This window comes from Sesamum indicum, linkage group LG8 (assembly GCF_000512975.1).
Source record: "Sesamum indicum cultivar Zhongzhi No. 13 linkage group LG8, S_indicum_v1.0, whole genome shotgun sequence".
Taxonomy (NCBI): domain Eukaryota; kingdom Viridiplantae; phylum Streptophyta; class Magnoliopsida; order Lamiales; family Pedaliaceae; genus Sesamum; species Sesamum indicum.
The window spans coordinates 3,378,197-3,405,191 of NC_026152.1; the positions used below are offsets into that span (position 1 = coordinate 3,378,197).

Below are 26,995 nucleotides of genomic sequence, written 5' to 3' on the forward strand. Positions count from 1 at the left end.
CTTGATTCCATTTGGTATTTTTGTTCTTGATGGGAAAATGGGAACAAATCCAATGAACTATTGTAGTTTCATGTTTGTTGAATTTACTGATCTTTTCCCCCCTCTTGCATTGACAGTCATTCAGCTTGATTTGATAAAAAAATTTAGTGTACCAGTAACTAAACAAATGCACATTTTCTTTGTTCTTAAAATTTCTAATAAGAAGATTACGAATGATTTCAACTATGATGGATGTGGCTTACATGAAACAGTCTCAATAACTACAGCCCACCACACCACTACATGAAGGTCGGTAAGTTTTACTGGTGGGCACAGTGAATTCTGAGAGTGGAGAATGAATTTGTGATGGGAGGTGGTAATTATTGAGCAGACAGCAGTGGCAGAGGGGTGTACCTGAAAATTGGTAATGGCTTCCACATGCCATGTTATGGGAACGGGACAAACACAAGTACTGTTCTGGTCCTTTGTACTGAAAATGTGCAACAACTGGAACTGGTAAATTATTTTTTGTCTCTTCTTTCCTCATTTCATTTGTAGGATATTTTGTTTGTATTGATAAGAACAAGTGGAGAATACTGAACACTCCTGTGATGTCCTCTCTTCACTCAAATTTCACTTTTTATCAAAGATACATACTTTTCATGAATTATGATAAAAGCTTGCCACTCTCCTATTTTTACCCAACTAATCTGTTAAATATTGTAATAAAAAGTTATGAATTTACCGTGTGATAAAAGATCAATCAAAAAAAGAGAGAGAGGTAGGTGTCAAAAAGAATTCTAACTTAAATTAGCCGAGGAAATAACATTCTTCTTTTCATAATTTTGATATGTATACTTTTGATCATATTAATTACGGATTATGGTATTTACATATTGTCCCACAAGTTTAAAATTTTTGTACTTTTGATTTTTCAACAATTAGTTATTCAACGAAAATTGTATTGTTGCCCTTTAGCTTGAAAAGTTAATGTCCACATGCATATCACGTGGCCCTATCCTCGAATAGCTAGTGGAAAACTATCAGAGGACCAAAATTAGTTTTTTCCAAAGTTATGTGATTGAAAGTGCAAAATTCATAATTAATACAATTAAAATTGTATAAATCTTAAATTGCAGACCAAAAAAAAATGTAATTTTCTCAGTTAAATAGGACCACAATTGGTTACTTATATTATAAATATTATTATATTTGTCATATTATTAATTGATTATTGTTGGTAATCTCTAGGATAAATTATATTTTACCATTCGAATTATGTACGTTTTTATATTTGGGCATTTGAACTTTTTCTTATATCCACTTATCATCTCAACTATACAAATTTTGCACTTTGTCGTATATACGGGTTTTTTTATTGATTTTTTTGTCAAAAAAAATCACATTATGTGTATATGTAAAGAATACCACATTACATAACGTTTAAATATCACATGTGCACTGCATGTAATTTTTTTTGATAAAAAATTTGTTGAAAAATAATTATAAATGACAAAGTACAAAATTTTATAAAATTGAGATAGAAAATTAAAATAAAAAAAATTAGATGTCAAAATATAAAAATAATTACAATTAGAATGAAAAGATGTAATTACCATAAACTCTATATCAGTCATTTGCTTCTGGATATATGCAAAGAAGGGCAATAAATGGAGTGAGAGGAAGGTAGGAGTTAACAGTTAAGGACAAGGGTGGGGGGTGTGACCACTGACCACCGCAACGTGCCCACCTCATTTCCCAGCTATAATTGAACATTCTGATATTTGGCATATGCAAATTTTAAATATGAGATTGACTAATTTACCCGTGAAGCAATTGATGTAGCCTACATGTTGCGGATTGAATTTTGTATTTCATAGCATGTTGCATCTTTTATTATATTTAATATTTGCCTGCAACTTTTTGGGTGTTTAAGTTTAGTTTTGTGTTAATAATGTTTTAATTTAATGGTTAAGATTAAAGTTGATATCCTATAAATAAGTTTAAAATTATGGATTCGAGTCTCATCAGACATATGTGTATATATATATGTTTCATTTTACGTGAATGTTTGTCTCACTTCATGTGAGTTCTTGTAATTTATTATTATTATTAGTCATATTGATATATCAATGTAATTTGTTATCATTTTTAGTTATATTGATGTATTGATTAAATCGACGTATTATACCAAAAAAAAAAAAAAAAGTCTTCGAATATATATAATTAACAGCTCATTATATTTGATTTTTTCTAAATAATTTTAATTGATACATAAAGTTCTTAATATTTATTATAGATTTTAGTATTAATAGTTAACTAAGTCTTAATTGTATTATTTAATTTTTAATGTAATAAGTGAAATACTTGGCCAAGTGTTCTTGCTTTCGCGTTCATCTCCAGATCTCATCCAAGCGGAGCAAATATTTTGTCAAAAATTCAGAAAGTTTAATTACAATTCACAAACAGACTCATCACATACATTAATCCATGAATTGTTCTCGTACAATACCATTGGCTTCACGCTAACATATTTGAGATCACACCACATACGCATTGTCTTTTTCCGAATAAAATATATGACGTAATTTTTATACACATATTGTATGTATGTGTATTAGATAAATTAGAGGATACAATATACTTCACAATATAAAATCAAATCCCGCTTGAAGTTTCATTTCTTTATCCAATTGATAAACTTGCTTAGATTTTCATGAGAATGTCCCCCTTCTCTTGCACTGCTCCACACCTTTCCCTTCAAATGCAAAGCTCTCCCCCTGAACGCACCGTCCCCAAGCAACCGATCGATCTTTCTGTTAATTTCTTCCGATGCCACGATCCCGTTAGCACCGTCCTCTTCAAGTCGCAATCCCACCTTCCAAATATCACAAACATAGCTCTGATTAATAAACTGATCCGCAAAATAAGGCCAACACAGCATTGGAACTCCGCTGCTCACACTTTCCAGAGTCGAGTTCCAGCCACAGTGACTTATAAAACAAGCGGTTGAAGGATGCTCCAAAACTCTCTGCTGAGGCGCCCAACCGATGATCCGCCCTCGACCCGCCACTCTCTCCAAGAACTCTTCCCAATCGTCAGCCCCATCAATGGCTTCGGGACGAACCACCCACAGGAACGGCCTGTTGGCGAGCTCCAGCCCTAATGCTAACTCTTTGACATGAGCTTTTTTGAGCATTACAGAGCTCCCAAACGCAACGTATATCACTGAGCAGGGTGGCTGCCTGTCGAGCCATTCTAGGCACTCGTACTCTTGCTGCCAGAAATGCCCGCCGGCTGAATGTGCCGGCCGGTTATTGGTGGCTAGCAGAGGGCCGATGGGGAGTATCTGTGGAGCCATGGTGAATGCTCCTGGCTCGAGATCGAGGACGGAGTTGCAAATGAGCCAGTCTGCTGATTCTGTTGGTGTGTTGTTTTCAGTCATGATGTGGAAGAGTAGTTTCTGCAGTGAGGCGATTTTGAGACGGTGCCAGACGAAGTCGGACGGGCTCATGATGGGCATTGTTGCTGCAAACTGAACCGCCTTGTCCGTTAATGGATTTCCTGCGCTTGCCATTGTCTTTACTATTTACTTTGGTTTCATTCTTAAAACTAGCATGTAATGCAATTTTCTTCCATCCCACTTTTACGTTACACATTGATATCATAATTATACGTGTATATATATGTGACTCTTATTTTAAATTATATTTTAATCTAAATATAAGAATTTTTATTAAAGCAAACATGATACACTTGCCATGTGATTAATCATTTTCTTTAAACTATACATTAATCACATGACAAGTGTATATATTGCACTTATCATATAATTAATTTAGGTCTGACCAAAATCGATTTTAAGTTAGAATTCCTCTTTAAATATATATGTCTTTTGTTTGAAAAGAGAACACATGTTGATATAATATATGACACCAATTCATAACATAAAAGTGTGATAAAAAATTCACAACCAATTTCCAACGGCATCTTCCTATGCCATTTTCTAACTTGCTTGATATAGTGAGAAAATCTACATACCTTAAGCTTTCTATTTCAAATATCTTCAATTTTATTTAATAGACATGTTTTGTATAATTGTTTTAAAAATAAGATAATTGATGAACACAAAAATACGTATATATTGAATTGAATAAAAGATGCAATAGCATTTAAAATAAAATCAAATCCATAAATGGGGCCTTCACAGTGTGTAATTGGTATGTGGATTTGGATCTTCTATTATAAATACTTTTATAAGCAAACGGTAGAAGTAAATATTTCATACATACAGTATAATTACCGAAAAAACACAAGAAATTCTATAATTACCTCGGACTTTAGGGGTATATATGTAATATTCTCACCCTATCTCTAGATTGAAACAAGAGGGCAAATTTTAGTGTGTATTACTTATGCCCAAATTTAAACTATTTACACGACGAAAATTACATAAATTGCACTTATCATATAATTGATTCAATCATAACATACTCAATTTTCAAATAAAAATTACGAGTAATATAAAAACGTTACCTTGGTCGTCAATAATTCCATCCTGAATCAACTTGGGAATGTTGAACCCCAACACCAACAAAGCGGCCGCTGCGGGCAGAAAGGCCACAGATCCAATTCCCATCCTCTCCGCAACCTGCTGAATTCTGCCGAGGCTCTGATCATAAACAATGCAACTCACCTTATCCTCCGCCGAGCATCCACCAATCTCTCGTATCAACTCCTCGATTTTCACAGGCATCACTCTGCACACCGCCTCCATCAGCTTCCCCGGAATCTGTCTCTCGCCTGATTCTAGTCCATCCGGAACTGAAACCAAACGGATACTATCGTCCAACGCGGAGGTGGAATTGAGGAGACGGTGGTGGACGATCTCTGTGTTCACGATTGTGGTTCTTATCCTGTGTTTGGCTAAGCAGTACGCGAGTTCAAACATGGGGATCACATGCCCTTGAACTGGGAATGGCACCATTAGTACGTGAGGTTTCCCCATTGCTGTTCTTCCCTTACACGCTAATAGCCTCTTACCCTGTATGCTGTATATGTCTATATCTTACATATCTTAAATATTTAACAAATGAGTTGGTCGTTCAATAATATCAAGAATTCTAGGCTACGTCCGATTTCATCAAACCAAAGTTAATTTAAATAATAAGTGTATTATACTGATCGTACGGTCAAGATGAATAACCGATTATGAGCCAAATGCAATTATACTTGTAATCTGATTAATTTAATTCGATCAAACTCAATTCAAATAATAATTTTATGTGTATCTGTCTGTCTGTGAAGGGGAGAGATTTGAAAGCAGCAAGGGTGGCTGCTAATTGGGTTGTTAATTAATTTTGAAGAAAGAGAAAGGTGAAATGTCGGATAGTGTTGAGAGGTTGATTCCTTGGGCAAGAAATACAAAAATGGTGGAGTTGGATGAGTAGCATCTCATATTTTTATTGAATTAAAATAATAATCGGGTGGATGAGATTATTTGTATTCACTTTATTTATTTTAATGTTGTTGGTATCCGACGGAAGACTTTAATTGACCAGCCTAATATTATATAATCCAAATCATTGTCAAGACAGACATTTTAATTATTTAATTTGATTTTGAATTGAAGAAGGGTGAATTTTGTGTCACGGCCTAATAGGTCTGTCATTATCAAGTAGAATGAATTAAAATATGGTACAAGTAAAATATTGTGTCAATTTACAGCTCCAAACACAATTTATATTTTTTTAAATTAAGTCTGGATCTAATATTTTTTATGAGTTTGGGTTCCATTTGTGGTATTTTTTAAGTACTTTTTTTAATTTCAAAAAATTGAATAATAATAATTATAAATATTCATTATTAATAATGATAACAATTAAAAAATCTGTCATTAATTTGATTATGATTTTCCCCTTTGCGAAAATAGAGTCTGAACTTACAATATTGGAGGTCGTATAATAATATAAATTATTCAAATAAATCAAAGTGAAGCTTGAGTTCGAAAATTAGAACTTGCAGGCCCATTAAAAATCCAGTCCAATTAAGGGATGGGCTAACTTACTGGGCCGATGAAAAAATAATTTTAGGCATAGCACTTGAGAACATAAGCCCAATAATTGTCAACTTTTGATGGAAAATTATAGCCCAAATCGGATTTAGTTGAACCTAAATCAATTATATAACAAGTACAATATATTTTTTGTGTAATTAATGTACAATTCAAAAAAATTAATCAATCACATGATAAGTGTATTATCAGTTAGATTGGAATGATCCAAAAATAGTCTGGCATTGTAACAAATAGCATTTCTATGTGGTCAGAATCTAAAGAAAGGTTCCTCCACCCCCAATTATTAGTATGGACTATTCTCTAAATCTAATAATATAATTTTCCATCAGAATCTTGTTTTTGAGTTCTCAAGTATAATAATCTGCTTGATTTAGACAAGAATAGAAACGACCTAAATTCGAATCTCATAACAAATTAACGTGTGTGTATATATATATATAAGTATATTCATGACCTCGTAAAATATTACATATACATATGGCTTGTCCAAGGAAACATTACGTTACCTTGAGTAAGGATTTGAAATGATTTTCGTCGTTTGATTAAAGAGTTTGAGTAACAAAGAAGGATGGATGATATACTCAATCCATCCAAGAATTATGCAATTCATTGAAATCTTTGAAGTATATAACATGGTGTCAACTTTTTAAGCGCATGTTAATTATTGCATGTCAACAAAAAATAAAAATAAATATCAAGAATACTGGTCGCGGCTGGGTTTGAATGAAACAAAATTGAGAGGACCACCATGAGTCCAATAAAACCCAAACCTATACACTAATTAATCCACCAAATGAAAATGAACTTGAACAAGAATGCATCACCCTCGTCAGATGGCTCTTTGGGTCCCACCTCAAGAAGAACAAAACACAATTTGTGGTGAGAGAAAAACACAAAAAGCACTTTTGAGAATTGAATGTTGGGGGCGTTGGATAAATCAAGATCAGACAACATGGTATTTTGCATGCTGTCAGCACCCAACAAATATTATTTTTCCCTGTCTTTGAGAAAGTTCGCGTGCGCGCCCACCAATCCCACAGCTAGCTAGCATACCCATTGGTAGTTATCATGCACAGGTTGACCAAGAATTTGTTTTTCTACCTTTATTCTGCAGCTTCCATTGGATAAAAACAATACAATATAGTATAATTTAGTATGATTGAGTAAATGCCAAAAAGTTACAACTATCCCTTTCCTTTTTCTCTCACATCACTTTCTCTCACATATGATTGAATCAGATACTGGTATTCTACTGGCGCTGTGTGAAGACACATCAGCGGGGACAAAATGCTTGTCTGGTCGTTATTTGTAGTAAGCAGGATCTTGGGATTGCTGAGGTGGCAGTGAGTGAGCGAGTGAAAATGAGAGAGGCAGCCAAAAGTTATGTTGTACTTACTACAGAGAAATCCCAACTCTTTTTGTTGTGATATTTTAAGTACAACAAAGTCAGTCATTTCTTCTTTTTTGTGGATAACGATACTGTTTTTATAAGCTGAGGCTTTTGGGGGCCACAAAATCTATGTCGGGGAACAACCTGGTACATCTCAGAATAAATTATGTAACCTGAAAAGGGCTTAGAAGCTTCTAAAGTGTACATACATATATATATATACACGTATACATGTATATCAGATGCTATTTTATAGGTGCAGTAGAATACCTGATACTCTGATTGCTAATTTCTTGATAGCTACACTGCCATTTCACCTGCAAGGAGTTTTGACAGAGGAGAAGGGTACAGTGGTATTATGTAAGATTAGACTAATACGCAAACGTGCATTCATACAAATCGCTAATAAATCCGTACAGAGTAAGTGGCCTGCTCCTACATCGTCCTAAATCTTTCGTGCACATATACAGAGACCAATATATTATATATATATATGTTCCTCAAAAAATGTAAAAGTATCCACCTTTACTTCGAGAAGATCAGTTGATCAAACTTGCATGGTTTCATGGAGCATTTTCTCCCCCGTCCACTTTCATCAGTCAAGCAAAGCACAGATCTGCAGATGCGGATTGTACTTTGGATAATGGAGAGGGACTGGAGGAATGGTTTTAATTTATCCATGATCACAACGAAACACAATCTGTCCCTTCTGGTACTATCTTAGGCATTGGAAATGCCGAGACATATTTTTGGGGGATGGCCTTGTGCAAAATTGATGTGTTAGATGAGGATGCAGGATCAACTGCGCTAGGTTGGGCCCTGATGTGGTACTTTGCGAAACGGTTGATTATAGAGAACTTCTCCAAGTCTTGTGCTTCCACTTTGACGTCTACAACTGATAAACTTTTGTCCAGTCTGCATTATCAAAATCACACCCCTTAGTTTCCCCACAAAAACTTATGTTTTAGAGAAAGGAAGAAAGCTTAGCTAAAAGCAAAGTGGATCAGACCTAAACGGCAAAACTACTATCATGCAGCATTCGGTATATATCTGATGCATATTCTGGCATTCTTTTGTTATGCATCATCACACTAGGCTAAAGAAAATCTTGCCCACAAGAATCCATATTCATGTTAACCTTAAAGACAGAACTGCTTCCAAGAGTAGAAAATGTTTGTACCTTGATAAATCACCTTCAAGCTTCTTCACTCGATTAATAAAGCATTCCACAACTTTTGTGAACTCGCAGGTATGCATTCTCTTTGACGTCTTTAGCTCATCAGGTGAACTGAGCATCATTAACAAGAAAAATAAACAGGTATTTTTAAAACATAAGCTCATGATTTACTTGCACCAGAAAATTGGCGGTAATTTGCAATTAGGAAAGGATTAGAAATAAAATTCTTAGAGGAACTCTTACATGTCATTGGTATGAGATGGCAATTGACTAGTCAGGCTGCACGTATCTCCTAATGCTGATCTGGCAGCAGAATATGCCACATAATCACAATTTGAACTGGCATCTGACCATAGAATAACTGGTGGTCCAGGTTGGAAGACCTGCTGCATAAGCTGTGTGGTGCAAATAAGCCGTCTTTTTGCTCGAACCGCTGGAAAGAATTCTTCAAAAATTTCCGCCTCATCTTTTACCTGGAAAAGTTGCATCACAAATAGGCGTCAATTTACAGAAGCATACAAAACATTCACAATATTTTATGCCATTAGAACCCGCATCACCTCTTCTGGTCTTCTATTTGAAGCTTGTGCCCATACTAACTCTGAGGTGCTGCAAAAAGAAGGAAAGCATGGTGAATGTTGACTCTTAAGTATTTGCCGGAAAATAAAAAGCCATGTTCGGTCATTTATCCATTTGATTGTGCTTTCTTTCTTTGTTTTTTTTTTTTTTTTTTTTTTTTGGGGGGGGGGGGTTAGAAGAAAAACGAAATTATCAATTAGAAGAAATGTCATCTCATTTAAATTGCAGTAGGTGTACAGACCTGATATCTTGGAGCCTCGGTGGTCCATGATTTAATTCTTTGTGCCAGGGTACCATATCAAATGCAAGAAGTTTACGTTTCTTTGGTATTGAAACAGCCAAGTTCTGAGGAGTGACATCTGAAGGCAACAAACAATTGCTTTTCAATTGTTTACAGGTTACAGAGGTGGCAGCTGTAGGACATAAGCCGCTTCCTTGACTAGCACTAGCCAAATTTACTTGCATAATCAGACTATTTTCCTGCAAGTTTCGAGTCATTTCAGGGAATGACTTAGCAGCACTAACCGCAAGTTTTGGATCATACATTGATAACATCTGTCCATTCTTCGATGTCCCATAATGCTTAAACCAGGATGGAGCCATTTGCAAACTGACCTGCGACTGATATGTCATGTTGGAAGATATATTACTGCCAGCGGGACTTTGCATATCATTTTGGCAAAACATATCAATCTGTTGGCGATTCTGATGGTAAGCTGTAGACAACGTTTTGCCTGATTGATCTCCTTGGGCCTCTTGTGAGCCGTTCCATCGGGTATTGCCCCCAGACTGAAATGCACCAAGCTGTGATATTGCATTCAGGTCGCCTTTTGCTCTATCTTTGACTCCTGCCTTCCCACTCATGAGAAGCTCCCTTGCATTGGCAATTAACGGCTGATAATTATCATATTTAGGTGGGAAACTCTTAGCACCATCAGTTTCAGCATTCCTTGCAGAATGCAATTGATGAAGAAGAGAGTAATTGTGACTCCAAGAATTCCGAAAGGCTCCAATGTCCCTAGAAGGAAAAGTAGATATTTCCTTGTCTCTCCCCTCTGCTTGATTAGAAGGTTGCAGCTGTGTATTATTCATCAATGAACCAGATCCAACAGGATCTGCTTCCATGTGGTGCTTTCTCATATATTCTTGCTTGTGAGTACTTCTGCTTGCTAGTATTGAGTCGTGCATGTCAGTTGAGCCCCTATCCAGTTGTTGTCCGCTACACTCTGATTTCCCGGAATGTGTACCCAATTCTTGTACATTAAATTCATGTTGGAAACAGTTCTCATTGGACTGCTCATTTGCAGCCCCTGGGCCAGCACCTAGACTGCTAGACGCTGAATCAGGAGATCGAAACAAATTGGAGGAGAATTTGAAAGATTTCATGGAAGCTGCATGCTGCTGAGTGGCCATATCTGGCCATGGGGTAGGTAGCCCGACGGGAAATCCTGCATGCTGCAGCATATCTGATGTCAAAGAGGGTTGAGTTACCGGCTCATGCTCCAGAAGTGGGAATTCTGGACCGTTTGAGTGGGTTATTTTCTGTTCAGGATTCTCTTGAGAGGACGCAGCGCCGTATGCCGGGAATTCAGTAGCCATGTGAGTTGGAGCTGGTGGAGGTGGCTGTTGATTTTTAATGTAATCATTCAGATTGTGACTAGAAACAGCTGTTGCTCTTGAGTTTCCCTGCATAAGAAGTAAAAGTTCCTACTCAGGATAAACGGAATTTACATTCATTACTGAGAAGCATCCTAGAAATATGATATCTCCATCTTGGAGGACCTTATAAACTCATTTTTGCATGACAAAATAGTTGTTTTACCCACCGTCGACAAGGGCGGGAAAAATGAGTACGACTTTGGAGTCCCAGGATCCACAGGCCCCAGTCTAAAGCCAAAATCCGGTGACATGGAAGTGTTGCATGGTTTAGCAAAAGATGCAACAGTAGTCTCAGTTAATTGCAAGTCTCCGGGAATAGAGACTCTCGAGTTCAACTGCATTGCATGTGTTTGATCATCATCCTTGTTAAGTAGCTCAAGCATACTCTCACTGCAAGTAATCATCAAATTCCCAACAGAAGGATTATTCAAATGTATATTGGAGGAAAAGAAGCAGAAAAACGGGTAAAAGCAGAAATAACATAAAGAAATAAAATGTTACCAACCCAAAAGAAGATGTTAATATAATCGATTTTTTTCACATGATCCGATGTTTTTCTGCCGTTACACTTACAAGTAGCATATAAATTTCAACATCTTGCAGATAATGACTACCTCGGAGCAATTGTGCTTTCACCATGACAATCTGAAGAAGCACCTAATAGAGTTGACACAGCTTCCACATTTTTTCCAGGAGCCATATTCTCTGGTTCTACTGAAAACCTGCGAACATTCAGCTGGTTCACCTGTAAGCAGGGAATAATAGGATTGCCAATTACTGACCTTTCAGCGAAGAAAAGAATTCTCCAATAAAGAGAACTTAATCTACGATTATGTATTATGGTTTCATCGAGAGTTTATTTTAGTTTCAGAAACATCTTAACCTAGAACCCTATTAGACATTTTTTTACCATTCCCACTAAACCATTTAGATGCACTTTTCAAGAAAACATAGCATTCAGTTCATATAGGAACCTTTCAGAATTAATGAATAAGAAAAAGAGAAATGTATCAGGGAGAAAGTATTTTTCAATTAACCTGATCATATGGCTTCTGACTACCACCAGGCACATGATGTGATGTATTTCCCTGAAGCCAAAAAGTGCCCCCAAATTCATGACCTGCGTAAGTGTTAAACCCTCCTGTGGAACTCCTCTGTTGAGAGTTATAATCAGTCAACTGGCTAGTATTTCCTGGGGACTGCTGGGTGGTGGCACGAGAAGACTCAGAGAGATATTCCTCTTTCTGTTTAAGATATTGGTGGCCTGATTGCTGAAAATTAGGGAAGCTACAGTTCATATTGTTATTCTGGATGAAATGATCAGGCTTTGAACTTGGGGAGGTGGCATTTTGCAGGTTTCTATCAACCCAATTATTTTGCAGCTTTTCACTATCAATGAAATTCGGGGGCTGATTGTCATTTAGTGGTTCTGGATTCTGGAAGCTCAGTCCACTCCACTCTTCTTGTATCCCTGTGTCACTGCTAGAAGTTTCTGCCACGGCAGACTGCATTAGAGCACTCCAGCTACCACTTTGTATAGAAGGCAATGCATCCATGTGAGATGTGTGTTCCACTGTAATTTCAAATCCTCCTGTGCTCATTTTGCTATTTCTGCTGAATGATGATTCCCAGCTGTTGTCGTCGGTATTGTACAAGATTTTCTGTTCCAATGGATCAAGAGAAGCAGTATTCTGTGAAAGGCTAAGATTCGACGTTTTCCCTGGGGAAAGTCCATTCCAACCAGCATCTTCATGCCTCCCCTCAGAATCCAAAAGTGATTCATCTCTCTGCATCTTAATTCCTTGAGGGGTGTAGCTCCCAGATGAAACTGCACTATTGAAACCGCCTATTGGAACTTGACCAAACAAATTCTTCTCTTGATTGGATTGTAATGAATTACCAGGCATGCCAATCTGGTCGGAAGAGAAATTGCATTGTTGACTCGTGAATGGCTGCATGGCAGCCATTCCTAAAGGGCTATTATTGTTCTTCGTAAGCAGATCAACAGAAAGACTAGATGGCCCTTGGAACTGAGAATATTGATTTAAATTCTTTTCATTGTTTAGAGCATGAGTTCCATACAAAGATATGTCAAACTGTGGCTGCACAGGATTATGACTTTGTGAAAGAACTAATCCATTGGGTGCATCATGTTGCATCATTTGCATATTACCAACCATAAACATCTGGGAGGAGTCCTGTACAGGTGTTCCATTAATTGCAGGTGGAAACTGACCCCCTGAAGCTTGTCTTAATGATGACAGTTGATTTACATAATTCTGGTTTCTGGTATCACCTAAATCCTGGAGCTGCTGTCGCCGCTGCAGTTCCTGCAGCTGCTTAAACATAATCTGGCGCTGCAACATTTGTATGTTGATGAACTTTGACTGCTTTGATTGAGTTTGGTGCACCTACAGCACCAAAAGAGCATATGTCAAGACAAACAGAGGCTGCACCAATGGACGACATTTGCCCAAAAGAAACGATTATAACCTAGATCCAAACCGAAACAGTATTCTGAAGCTAAATTGCAATACATGCAGAGACAGAGTAAGAAGATTTGCATTAGAAATTACAGAAAGAATGAACCTCACATACAGATGAGCAAAGTCGAAAAGTACCACATGCTAAAAACAAAAACCCAATTACTCATATAGATTAAACAAATTATAAGATCTTAGTACCTTCCCGTACCCAAAGTTTCACACATTAAGGCACAACTACGAGAAAACCAGAAGCATAATTATTTCTGTCACATCCACATTGACATGCAACATAACTTCAGCCAACAGATCAAATTTTCAGACATGCTAAGCCACACTACATCAATCGTGTATGCCCTCGTGAGCTTTAAATCCCAAAGCAGCATAAGTAAAGCTTTTAGTAACTGACGAAACAGAATTGTGATCTTCAAAATCTTAATTTCCTCACTAGAAATGTGTCACTAACCAAGACAGCAAGACAACTAATATATGAAAACCAGTGAAACTACATGGTAACAGACTGGGAATCTGGTAATTCCCTGAAACTAACCCAAAAAGTTAAGAGTTAGAGGACACTTGATTCCCAAAAGAAGGCCCTAGTTAACCACTACAAAGCTAAAACCACTAAGAAAAAATAAAAAAACTATTTACCATTGCCACCATAAAAGTTTTAACTAAACCAGTTCTAATTTTTTTCTCAAAAGCAATTTACAAGCACATAAATCGTCCATAGCAAGAATTTGAGGGGAAATCCAAAACCCCACGAATCAAAAAACCCTAAAAAGACTTGTGCATGTTACCAAACTCTACACAAATTCCTCAAAACCACAAACAAAACCCTCAGAAGAATTCACTAAAACCCCCATTTCGACCAAATTAAGACCAAAGCACATACAATCACAGCTCAAATTACAGATACTACAACTCCAACACTCAAGCAAGCTAAAGGAGCTTCAATCTTGAGCAACGTACAAGCAAGAACAGCTGCAAAAACTCCAACTTTCAGTGTTTAGAGCGTGATCTGAGTTAAATAATTGAGAGCGGTTAAGTGTGCTTGTGTGTAACTAAAAAAAAAAAAAACACTTTCTTTGGACTTACTTCCGGTAATTCATGAAATGGAGATCAATTACAGCAATTTTCCTCCAGCTCTCATCACATTTGCTTCAGCTTTCTCTCTCTACACCCAAACACACACACATAAGTACGTGTATTGTATGTATCTATAGGTCGTCCACTGTTCACTGCTTACTTTCTCTCTCTAAACAGTGAGAGGGATGGTTTTTTGTCTTTCAGACAACTTACTCACTTATTAAAATCCCTTTTCTTTAAAAAATAAATAAATAAATAAAAACTCTTTTAAGTAAAAATTACACTCCATCTAGGTTCGGGTCCGAGCCTCAGGTTACGACTGAGCCCCGTCTTCCCGAACCGAGGAAACTCCCTCGTGTGATGATGTGTACGGTGGAGAAGAAATAACAACCGTCGGTCGAGATATTTAAAATAATCTGACGGTGTAGATTGATGGGGAGACGCCTAGGGGCATGCGGGTATGGACAATTGGATAGGTGTGAAAAGGAGAAAAATAGGGCTGCGCTGTGGGTGACGCTCTCAAGTTCAGCGCGTGTTCCACGCTCTCGCTTTTTTCAGATGGCTTTTTGGATAATTTTTCTTTAGAAAAAAATTAATTAGTAGGTGGAGAGTTTTTTTTTTTTTCTTTAAATGTTATTTGCAGCCTTTTTCATCTGTTTTTTTTTCCCGCCGCCGTTTTTAGCTGTTAACGTTGGTGTAATTATTATAGGATATTTTTTATTTAGGTGTAATAAATATAAATTTAAATTCATAATTTCAAATTTATTCATCAATTTTAATTTTAATTATTAGGTTAAAATATTGATTTTTTTCAATATTATGTATATTAAAGTATATATTAATTATATTATGTGTAATATATCTGACCATCTAATCATATTATCAAAATTACATAAATAATTCAGTGAAAATGTGGATAATTTTAATTATGTAGTTTGATTTGTTCAAACTTCATTTAAATTTTAAAAAAAAATAATTATTCTATCAAACCTATTTTATTAAATAAATAAAACTATGTTTTTAAAATTTTTAAAGATTAATTACACTTAAACCCCTTAAAAATATAAAATTTTATTTTTTTAAAAAAGTTTTGAAATTACACTTAAAAATTTATTGTTTACACATGATCCTTTTTGTTAGAATTTGGACAAAAAATATTGACGATAAAAAAATTGTATAAATTTTTTATTTTATTCCTCTTTTAAATTTTTTTTATATAATAATTTTGTATTTATAAAAGAAAATTATAACGATGTATACTTCACTCCATATATATATTATATTTATCTATTTATAAGTATAAAAATATATATAGAAATATTAAATAAGGGGCAAAAGCTTTTTATATCAGCATTTTCCGTCCAAACCCTAACGGAAGGGAGTTACTCATGTTTCAATCAAGATTTTCTAAAAGGGTATAAGTATAATTTCAAAAAAAATTATAATTTAACAATTTCAAATGGGGGCTAAGTGTAATTAACTCAAATTCGACAATTTCAATCAGAGCAATTATAGTAATCGTCATTATTTTCTTGAAAATTATAAGAAGCACTAAATTCGAACATACATGTTCAATTTTATAACTTGTAAATTATAATCTATTTGTTTTTGCGCCTCATCGTTTTTTTAAATAATTCAATCACATAATAAATGTGAAAGTATTATTATTATTTTTTTACATAATTGAGAAGTTAAGATCATCAAGGTCATGGCTTCCTGTCAATTATTGATCTATCAAAATGGAAATTTGTTACGTCTTAAATAGCATCATCACAATTATTTCCAGGGAGAGAGTTACAACCTATTTGTTTATATTTTCCATTTTAATTTTTAATTTTTGAAACAGTATTTTAACTGAAATTTGTTTATTTTATTTATATTTTTGTTAAAAATATATCGATTTGACACCATAATATAATATAAAACATAATGTTAAACATATTTTTATTTTCATACGAAAATTTATATTAATTGAAAACACATATTTTTGACTGAAAGTATGTGTTTTTTAATATCATAAATATGTGAAAACAAGTATCATAAATCTCAATCGTTCACAACTATAATAATTAATATGCCAATATTCAATATCAAGTATTTATAATTAACTAAAAATTAATATTAAAATAAATAACATTCACGTATTAGTGAAATACGAACACAAGACCATATGGTCACGGAATATGTTTCAAGACACAAAAAGATTAATGAAATGGGCATAAGCAAGAAAGAATTTTAATATAATTATTGTGCTAATAATTGGATTGGATTGAAGCCCAAATTCAGTGCTGGGCTGGACTTCTATCTAAGACTGGTTTTATTCATAAATTCTCCACAAGACTATTAAAGTTGAACCAATTTAATTACACAGCATCAACTCATAATTGATTGTTAGCATTTTAAATATTTGAATCAGTATGAAAGTTTACTTGTATTTATTTTCTATAATAAAAGTTTCAATAGTTTTCGTCCCAATCAATACTCCTGAAATCATAAATTACTTATACAGGTACTTATAGATTACCCACTAATGTAATTCCTCACATCAGTAGACGAAATCAAACACACAAATTTATGATAGAAAGTAACATATTCTCACCAATTGAGCTAACATGCATTCAATTAGGGTTGGAAAAAAAAAACATTAAACTACTCGATACCTCATGAAAATATATCGATAAAAACTCGTTTAGACTCAATTCATTAAACGTAGCAATAAGTTCAAGCTCGGTTTAACTTCAAATCGATTAGTGAAAAAAATATCAAATAAGCTTGTATTCGATTTGTGTAAGTTTGTCTGAATTATAAACGAATCGGTATTATTTTTAAATTCGATAATAATTTAAATAAATTCGTATAATGATGCATTGAATTGGAGTAGAAATAAGGTGGTGCACATTTTGATTGTGATGTATAGATTTGTTTCCAAGAATATGTTGAAGAATGGAAGTGATAGGGTTTTTGTCACTTTTTCCACACCCCTACTTAACAAAGGGGTTACTAAAATTACCTATCTTTTTTGTTCCTTTTTTTCTCTAACCTTTAGAAGGGGAAAAGTTTGTTGGGTTATGACAAAATTGGAAGGGGTCACATGGCATCCCACTCAATATTTAGAAGGTTGCAATTAAGTGGGCACAGAATTTGAGGGCTTCACTAAAAATTAAAATGAAAAACATGAGACAATATTATTACATGATTTTTTCAAGTAAATATGAAGTTTTTCTTTTTAAATTTATAACATGTTGTAAAGATGTTGCTTATGTGTTGTAGTAGAAATGTAGAAAATTGAGAAAGATTGAGGTAAGAATGATTCTTTTGTTTTTGAGAGAGAATTGTTGTACATCGAACGGACATGAACAGCAAATGGGGATGTAGCTCAAATGGTAGAGCGCTCGCTTTGCATGCGAGAGGCACGGGGTTCGATCCCCCGCATCTCCAATTTTTCCCCCAATTAAACAGATTTTTTGGGCCTGCAGATTTTGGGCTTCTTGGGTCTACTCTTGCGCTTGAAATTATTCAAAAGAATAGAAATGAGAAGATATTCTTTTTCTTCTATTTTTTTCTTTTTAAATATAGTTATAATTTTTTCTCATTCTTGCACCAAAAACGAGATTATGTTGTCTTAAGAATATTTGTATCGATATAGAAATGGGAGAGGGAAGGATAGGATAGGAATCATAGGATGAAAATTTCAATGAATTTATTACCTCATATTTGCTGTCCAAATAGAGAAAAAGGAAAATCAGATCAAAGTCTTGAGCAACACACTCAAATGTGACAATTATGACTGAAGTGTGTGTAATGTGTTGTTAAAGAAATTTGTCACATAATTTAATAGTACCCTGAAAAGGCAATGAATACATACATTCCTAACATGGAAACCACATGTTCAGTAAAACAAAGAGTATTCAACATAAGATGCTCAATCAACCTTATTTCTTTCTGCACCTATTACAACACATCACATATGCTTCTTCTCGTTTTTGTCAAACTATGGATGACAACCCACCTTACTTCTTTCTACATAGCTGAATATGGTATCTTTACAGCCATCATCGGGGCTAGCCATGGCCGTTGTGGATCTGGGTCGATGAAACTATGACCGAGAAACTGCTCAGCTTCTTCATCTATCAGCTCTCTGGCCCATGTCACTCGTTTTGACGGGCAACTACCTGGTCCATAGCACCTGCAATCAATTCAAGCTTCTTAGAAAACCACAAAAACAGACTACCAAAAGAGGAGGGAGGGAGAGAGAGGTTCAAATTGCAAAAATTATGTGGCACAACATCAGGGTATAATCTGCATCTTTACCTATCTTCCAATGCCTGAAATTATGTGAACAAGTTGATAGAGGTGGATTGTCGAACTAGAACGTTACTCCACTATAACCTGTGGCGTTCAAGTTGTTCGAAGTGTATATTTCTTTGTTTACACTAGATATTCTTGAGAAGAATAAGTTTGTATCTTCTTATGATTTCATTTGTCGTGTCTCTTTGAATTTGATATTGAAAGCTCTTAGGTGGACTAGGTTCCAGGAAACTTACTGGTACTCATAAAAGCAAGCGGTTCGTTCATTCTCGGTCTTTTCCCAGTTATTCCAACCAACTTTTCTAATACAAGCATCCATGTATGTATAGGCAAAGACCACCCTCCCAAAGGGTCCCCATGGTCGTCCAAGATACATGTATTCTGTTCCTCCGTTGCCAGTAATCACACATCTGCATACACAGCAAAAAGGCCATTACTGAACAAGTTAAGAGGATATTTACAGCATGAAGTGGCTGCTTTTGCTGCAAGAGTTTGGCAGTAACTACGACGCAAACAAGAATCACAAGGAAACCCAGATTATATCTTTCTGCCATCATGAGCTCCATGACTCATTTCAAAAGCACCATATAAATTACGTTTTTTAGTATTGTGGGGACAGTCAGGTATGCTAAGTTCTCTAATCAATGAGCACATTCATTTCATAGCTCAAGGGGCAAGCAATCACAGACCTCAAGAACACGTATCCAGTTGACTCTTGAGAAGATTTTCTGCTTTGCGCAGTTACAAATCCAGTGGATTTGCAGTGGATATGACAATGCTCCAAAAGGGCAGTGCTATTACCAAAAATGAAGTCTACACTTCCTTCAACGTAGCAATCTCGTAGATATTGCTTCCCATAGTGCAAATATAGTGTATCCTGCATAAGAATCAATTTTGATGAAGAAAAGAACGTGTCATAGGTAAACTAGCAGAACTCCCGTCACCTACATACTTCTACTTTTATTTCCCCTCAATTAAAATTTAACACCAATTTTAGTCTCCCCGACAAAGGACCCCAAAGAACTATAGCAGTCTCACAATGATACAAGTTGCAATTCAAAGATCAAGTACACTGTTTAAAGCTACTCAAGCCAATAAACTTGCTTCATACAATGAGCAAGAGCACCTCTATAATTCATAATCCTCATAATCCACTCTCCACATTTCCGTCATGCCAAAGATTCATTCGTCTCAAGGTCTCAATCGTTAAAAGTCTATGGGTCGGTCTTACAAGTATAACAATCAAAACAATTGCAAGAACTACAAATTCTGCTCCCACATAACATAATAACTTTCCCTTTTCACATTCTCCTCTAACAATCAGCACAATTCACCCAAAACAACTAAGAATGGCAGAATTCAATCTGCAGACCTGCCATCCAAGAAACCTGCAATTGTAAAACGCGCAACGATCAGCCGTCACCCTAAGCGCCACAGCCTGGCCCGACCCCTATACACAATGTAAAAATTTCTTACATTAGCAAACTTATCACTGCCAATTTTAGCTTGAGAGCTCAAAGCTAAAACTCATCAACAAAGATCCAAATTTCATAATACTGGAAATGCGCACCTATTGATATAAAAAACTGACATTTTTATACTAACAGAGACCCCCCATTTCAAGTTGGGAAAGCTAACTATTAAGGTAGAAAAAATGATTAAAAAAAAAAGGCAAAGAGGAAATTTGACCTGTGGGGCAAAGTTTTCAAAAGTAATGTTCTCAGCGATGAAATCCTCCCCCTCAACAATAACAGTCCCGCAACCAAACGTCCCAGTCCCAATGACACGCGCCGACTGGTGGTGCTCGATTTTGGCGGAGGTGTTGTTCCACGATAAAACCGTATCCTCGGGGCTTAGTCCGGCGAGTGTGATGAGGTTTTTGGTCTTAGGAACGTACACCGGCTGCCTGTAAACTCCGGGAGCCACACGAATGACAACGCGGCACTTGTTGCCCAGCGGCACCACATCAATGGCTTCTTGCACCGTGGTGTAGTCGGCGGTGCCGTCCTGCGCCACCGTAATTATATTGGAGGCCATGTGCAGTGGGCGGGGCGGGATTGATATTGCGCGTGATACCGTGGGAGAAAGAGAGAGAACGGGAGTGAAGTAAAGAATCTGGGGAAACACGAACTCGCTTTCTTCTATGTTGGTGTTGGATGATTGATTGTGGATGCTTAGAGCATCAGACTCAGACTCAGTCTCAGACTCATACAGTTGATCGAAAAATAACTCATAATAATAATGTTCCATGTTTTATTATTACTGTCAGAAAATTGGTTTTCTTTTCCTTTTTTGACAGGATTGGAACAAAAGGATAAAATCAGGTGGGATTTTAATTTAATATTTTTAAATTTGTTTTACATTCACAAAATAAAAAAATAACAATTGAATTATTTATACTAATATGTACTGTATAAAAAAGAAAGGCATTCCATCCTCACAAATTACGGTTAATGACATCACGACACTAATTTTTTATAAAGTAAAAAATGCCCTTCAATTAATATTATAACTAACTTATTTAATTTTTTAATTTTTATTTTAATTTATAAATTAGTTTTCTTTTTTTAAAATTTAATAGATTTATATATTTTACTTTTATATAATATATTTTGGAGTAAATTACAACAACCTCCTCTTAGGTTTCGCATAATTACGAGTACCCCCTCATTGTTTGAAGAATTACCAAATATCTCCCTAATTTTAACAGTTGTCTAACAATTAGCTCAATCCATTAGATTACCATCCATTTTTTATGATAAACTGACCAAAATGCCTTGCGTATTAAAAATTTTAATTTTATTTATTTTTTTATGGATTAAGTGGATAATTTTTTTTATAATTTTTAAAAAATTTTCATCCATTCTGTTCGATTTTTTATAAGTTTTTAATTTTTTTAAAAAATAAAAAATACAATAAGCGCAAAATTGACAATTTCATACTTCCATTCAAGGATTACATAATTTCATCAACCATCAGTGAGGTATTTATAGTTTTTTCAAATAACAAGGAATATACGTAATTATATCAAACCTCAGGAAAGATCATTGTAATTTAAAATATATTTTAAATTATTTGCAAGCAAAAAAGGCGTACCACAATAACTAGTATTAAAAAAAAAAAATCAACTCGCACTCACAATCGGTCATTTATGACATTGCAAAACCAAATTTTAAAAATATAAATTATACCCTTGAATATTTATGACTTATACTTATTTCAAACGATTCATGTGATATTTTAATTGCTATTATACTATCATATTTATCCACTAATTTTAGTGACTTGCTCCACCTTTTCTTATTTTTGTTTGAAAATGAACGTCATATCTATCAGGTTATGTGCGTGCAAGTATTAGGGATGATGCGCTTAGCTACTATTTTATACATCGCTAAAGCACCCTTTATAAGTGAGGTGTTCAATGGACGAGTACATTAGATATAGAGAGTAGGGTCTCCATCTAAATCAGCAGCTTTCGGATCCGATTAATCCAAGGGTGATGTGAGCCCCAAACAGAAGACATCTTGAGGCTGACTCAAATCCACCTCCTTTTCTTATCAATCAATATTAGGCTTATTTACAACTTATTAAAAAAACAAAAATCTTGAAAAATAATAATAAAAGAAAAGGTTGGAGGTTGAGAAGATTTTGGCAATAGGGGGGGTGGCAAGTACAATGATGAAAGCATTAAATTCCGTCATGTCCAGAGGCCAAGTTGAATTGTGATTTAAATGAAATTAATTTTTTTGCTATTATAATGTTTGATTTTTTCAAGAACACTATAGTTATGGATATATATATATATATATGCAATTTACAATGAATTATTGAAACGAGATAAAATTGGAAAACCATTAGGTTGTATGCTGCATGTGCGTGTGACAAGTTAGCAAGAGACAGTGGGTGCTGATTCTCAACGTAGAGCTGCGTGCACCAAGTGGGAGTTGGGGTAACTAACTACAAAGCAAGTAAATACAAGAGAAAGAGAGAACTGTGGGGACTCGGGGGCATAATGGCACTCAGACAGTGACGCTTCTAGGCAGCCAACTTTGATTCAAAACGACTACAATTCTGATTGACAGAATGTAGACCAAGTCCTCTTGCACAATTTAGTTTACTTCTTCTTGCTCTTGTTCGAACCATTATATAAGAGAATGTTCGGAAAATATGACTACACAATAAACCACCAAGACTCTCCAGAAACAAGATTTCAGACAGTACCCTAGGAAAGCAGCTTCTCTCTTTTCTATTAAGTTTCAGGCCAGTAAGAATAGTTAGAACTCGAATAGGAGAGAGATTTTCTTGTTTCATAGCTAAGCAAGTATGAAGTTTGGTAAGGAATTAACTTCTCAAATGGTGCAAGAATGGCAGGGAGCATACATGGACTACAGCCATCTCAAGAAGCTGCTGAAAGAGATCATGAGATTTCGACTGCAGAATGCACCTCAGTTTTCGAGCCGAAAGGGCTTCCTGACAAGGAGGCTAACCATGTACAGGGCGTTTAGTGGGCTAACAGGCCGAGACAACCATGTTAGGAGCTCATCAAAAGAGAATGAGGATGAAGTGATATTAGTGGGTCCAGTACAGCAAGAGGGCTCTGAAAATTATTATCAGACTACGTTTCTGAGGTCGTCCGAGGAAGGAGGAGGGGATGAGGTTGTGTTCTTTGAGAAACTTGATCATGAGCTCAACAAAGTGCTGAGGTTTTATAAGGCTAAGGTTGAAGAAGTGAAAGTTGAGGCCGAGGAACTGAGCAAACAGATGGATGCACTAATTGCGTTGAGGATAAAAGTGCATAAGCCTTATGTGGAACAGAAATTTGCTCCAGCAGTTAAGGTCGGGAGTTCAGCTCCTGCAACAGACATTGCATCGGCAAGTGGAGAAAGCCGTGGTACGTTTTTGGCGTTGAGATTTTCATATATTGTAAGCCAAGATAGCTGATGAACTAAGACAAATGTCTTTGCAACTTCGGGTGTGCTGTTGTTAATTCTGTTTTCTGCTTACACAGAAATGGATGTAATTGAAGAAGTTGAAACGGGCAGCGATGGATCTTCTGGAGATGAACAGATCAGAGCTTCGAAGGACAAGAAGGATATTAAAGGTTTTAGGCCTGCTCCTGTTGAAGTTTTGGATCATGTAAAGATCAATGTTGCTCCTGACACTCCCATCTCGACTTTAAGAAATGTTATCATTTCTTCAAAATCTGATCTATCGTTCAGCAAGGAGGAGCTAAGAAAAGCGGAAGAGAAATTGGGACGGGCTTTCGTTGAATTTTACCAAAAACTTCGACTTCTTAAAAGCTACTGGTAACAACTCTTACCCCATTGCAGAAGCATACATCTACATGTGATTTTAGTATGACTAACATAGATCTGCACTGCATAAATTTGCCAGTTTCTTGAATATGCTTGCTTTCTCCAAGATTATGAAGAAATACGACAAGGTATTGCAGTCTCCCCTTCAATCAAGAAGTAGTTTTGCTATCATCTTCTTTCTCCCTCTGGTCTCTCAAATTCTTGACTTATTGTGCAGATCACTTCAAGAAATGCTTCTAAATCTTACTTAGAGATGATTGACACATCTTATCTTGGCAGCTGCGACGAGGTTTCAACTGTAAAACAAGCTATTCAATGTTTGGGTTTTCACATAGAACCGGCCATAATTTTTTCTTTTCTGTTTTGCCAGGTTAACAAACTCATCGAAAGACTTGAGGCCACATTCATTAAACACTTCACAAACGGCAACCGTGGGAGAGGAATGAAATCTTTGAGACCAAGAGATAAAAAGGAGAGGCACCTGACAACATTTTTCCTTGGTAAGCTTGTTCAGAACGAATTAGTTCCTGTTTCATTTCCATATACTCGGTATTGATCTTTAGCTCTCCTTGAATAATTTCTGAGAAAAGAATATAAGCATTTTCTCTGTTCTGATATTAGTATAGTAAGTCATTAGCTCAGTGAATTCCTTCCTTTCACCTGCAGGACTATTCACTGGTTGCTCAACAGCACTGGTCGCGGGTATCATTGTCTCAATACATGCACGGAATCTTCTTAATCATGAGGGACGACAGCAGTATATGGACAATATATTTCCACTCTATAGGTATCCTTTTTGCGTCAATAACTCTCAACTGATCCAAAAAAATTTTGCTTTCATTCTGCTGAAGTATGTGATCATGACTTGATAACAATCCTTTCTGCAGCTTGTTCGCATACATTTTCCTACACATGCTCATGTATGGGGCAAACACATACTTCTGGAGGCGATTCCAGGTGAACTACCCGTTTATTTTTGGATTTAAACCAGGAACAGAAATGGGCTTCAGAGAAATCTTCCTTCTTGCATCCGGGCTCTCGGTACTTGCATTGGCTGCCGTACTCTCTAACTTGGACATGGAAATGGACCCTGAAACAAAAAGTTTTCAGACCTTAACTGAACTTGTTCCACTAGGACTAGTTACCGTAAGTCTAAATTCGTTCTCCTCTTATATTTTGCAGTATCTTTTACCATATCTGATGAATGCTAACTCTCGAATGTTTGATTTCAAGGTTTTGCTTCTTATAAGCATCTGTCCTTTCAACATCCTATATCGTTCAAGTCGTTTCTTTCTTGTTCGTTGCGCATGGCGCTGTATTTGTGCCCCTCTTTACAAGGTAAGCAAATCTTACAACAGCAGAAACACATAAAAGACGAATCTAAAAGGGAACTATTACCTAATCAGAATCTGTCTTTGGCTGCCTTTGTAGGTTACGTTCTCCGATTTCTTCTTGGCAGATCAGCTAACAAGCCAGGTGTGAAGCTGTCCTATTTATAATTGAATATAATTACAATGAATCAAGTGAAAAAAAATGCACTAACATTCTTGTTTGCATGTGTTTCAGGTTCAGGCTTTCAGAAGTTTGCTGTTTTACATCTGCTACTATGGATGGGGTGACTTCAGAAGGAGATCAAACAAGTGCCTTCAAAGCAATACTTACGAAATTCTCTATATAGTTGTTGTGATCATTCCATTCTGGTCGCGCGTCCTTCAGGTAACCTTAATTAATCTTGTGTGAAATCTTCTCTCTGTCCCGATGGGAACCTAACCTTTGTTGCTCGAACAAATCCAGTGCCTTCGCCGCCTGTTAGAGGAGAAAAAGCCCATGCAAGGGCTTAACGGCCTAAAATATTTCTCAACAGTAGTGGCACTTGTCCTTAGGACAATATATGATCTCAGGAGACAAACGTTTTGGAGAATCATGGCAGCAACAAGCTCAGGAGTTACCACAGTATACAACACGTACTGGGATATAGTTATAGATTGGGGTCTTCTGCAAAAGAATGCCAAAAACCGTTGGCTGAGGGATAAGCTTCTGATATCAAACAAAGCTGTGTACTTTGTGGCTATAGTGAGTATTGACTCTTAATGTTTTTTTTTTCCATCAAATATGCAGATTCTTGTGGCTCTACGAGCATTAACAATGAAAACTCGACTTCTAATTGCAGGTATTGAACGTACTTCTCAGACTAGTTTGGATGCAGTTGATTCTTGGTTTTGAAGCACCATTTCTCCACAGGAAAGCAATGGTTGCCCTTGTTGCCTGTTTGGAGATACTTCGCCGTGGAATTTGGAACTTCTTCAGGTAAGATCCTTGTTCTCAACGGGACTGCAAATCGTAGGAAAATTAATGTCAGAACCTGAGTGAATTATCTATCAAGTTGTTTCTGGAACCAGGCTTGAATTTTTCTCGTAACAACATTTACATTGAACTTGTGCAGGTTGGAAAATGAGCACTTCAACAACGTTGAAAGTTATCGAGCGTTCAAGACAGTACCGCTGCCATTTTACTATGAAGATGAAAAGATCATGTGAGCACACACAAAGGTGCACATTTTACAATACAGATATCAACACAAGAGACCCTAGATTATCTGGCTTCTTCTTCTTTTCTTTGTCTTTCTTTTTTTTTTTTTTTTTTTTTTTTTTTTTTTTTTAATTTTTTTTTTTTTTTTTTTTTTTTTTTTTTTTTTTTTTTTTTTTTTTTTTTTTTTTTTTTTGCATTTTTTCAAATTTCCTGTTGGTAAGAATGATCAATGTACAACTCTCCAAAAAAAGAAAAAAAAAAAGAGTTATCAATGTACAGGTAAATGCTACTTGACGTGAATTGAAAAAGAGCATTTCCGAAAATGAGACTGATTCAAGAACTGCAACCACTTTCCCCAGTTCTTTTTGGCATCAGACATTAGTATACTAAGGAACCAAGCAAGCACAACAA

At 35.8% G+C, this 26,995-nt stretch overlaps 4 protein-coding genes and 1 non-coding gene across 6 annotated transcripts; 2 read left to right on the plus strand and 3 right to left on the minus strand.

Annotated features, from left to right (window-relative positions):
• Nucleotides 2,418–5,112, minus strand: LOC105167732 (UDP-glycosyltransferase 83A1-like). Of its 2 annotated transcripts, XM_020695676.1 has the most exons (3): nucleotides 4,516–5,112; nucleotides 2,942–3,543; nucleotides 2,418–2,857 (listed from the first exon to the last, which is right to left on the minus strand). In XM_020695676.1, the coding sequence occupies exons 1-3, from the start codon at nucleotides 4,985–4,987 to the stop codon at nucleotides 2,657–2,659; spliced, it is 1,275 nt and encodes a 424-aa protein (XP_020551335.1). In that variant the 5' UTR covers nucleotides 4,988–5,112; the 3' UTR covers nucleotides 2,418–2,656. The 2 variants fall into 2 exon arrangements, with proteins under 2 accessions (XP_020551335.1, XP_011085854.1); XM_011087552.2 differs by having other exon boundaries at nucleotides 2,418–3,543; nucleotides 4,516–5,111.
• Nucleotides 7,818–14,645, minus strand: LOC105167642. Its single transcript, XM_011087434.2, has 9 exons — nucleotides 14,442–14,645; nucleotides 11,898–13,271; nucleotides 11,475–11,605; nucleotides 11,028–11,250; nucleotides 9,443–10,887; nucleotides 9,183–9,231; nucleotides 8,866–9,095; nucleotides 8,626–8,733; nucleotides 7,818–8,360 (listed from the first exon to the last, which is right to left on the minus strand). The coding sequence occupies exons 2-9, from the start codon at nucleotides 13,224–13,226 to the stop codon at nucleotides 8,129–8,131; spliced, it is 3,747 nt and encodes a 1,248-aa protein (XP_011085736.1). The 5' UTR covers nucleotides 13,227–13,271; nucleotides 14,442–14,645; the 3' UTR covers nucleotides 7,818–8,128.
• On the plus strand, nucleotides 17,798–17,870 carry TRNAA-UGC. Its single transcript has one exon. It is a non-coding gene; the product is annotated as a tRNA-Ala (tRNA).
• On the minus strand, nucleotides 18,242–20,973 carry LOC105167644 (pectinesterase 31). Its single transcript, XM_011087436.2, has 5 exons — nucleotides 20,430–20,973; nucleotides 20,113–20,190; nucleotides 19,430–19,617; nucleotides 18,977–19,150; nucleotides 18,242–18,618 (listed from the first exon to the last, which is right to left on the minus strand). The coding sequence occupies exons 1-5, from the start codon at nucleotides 20,775–20,777 to the stop codon at nucleotides 18,453–18,455; spliced, it is 954 nt and encodes a 317-aa protein (XP_011085738.2). The 5' UTR covers nucleotides 20,778–20,973; the 3' UTR covers nucleotides 18,242–18,452.
• On the plus strand, nucleotides 22,757–26,668 carry LOC105167646 (phosphate transporter PHO1 homolog 9). Its single transcript, XM_011087438.2, has 13 exons — nucleotides 22,757–23,631; nucleotides 23,749–24,046; nucleotides 24,135–24,183; nucleotides 24,273–24,344; nucleotides 24,426–24,555; nucleotides 24,722–24,842; nucleotides 24,943–25,201; nucleotides 25,289–25,393; nucleotides 25,487–25,531; nucleotides 25,622–25,771; nucleotides 25,850–26,128; nucleotides 26,226–26,362; nucleotides 26,499–26,668. Exons 1-13 carry the CDS (start codon nucleotides 23,064–23,066, stop codon nucleotides 26,590–26,592), a joined length of 2,307 nt encoding a protein of 768 aa, XP_011085740.1. The 5' UTR covers nucleotides 22,757–23,063; the 3' UTR covers nucleotides 26,593–26,668.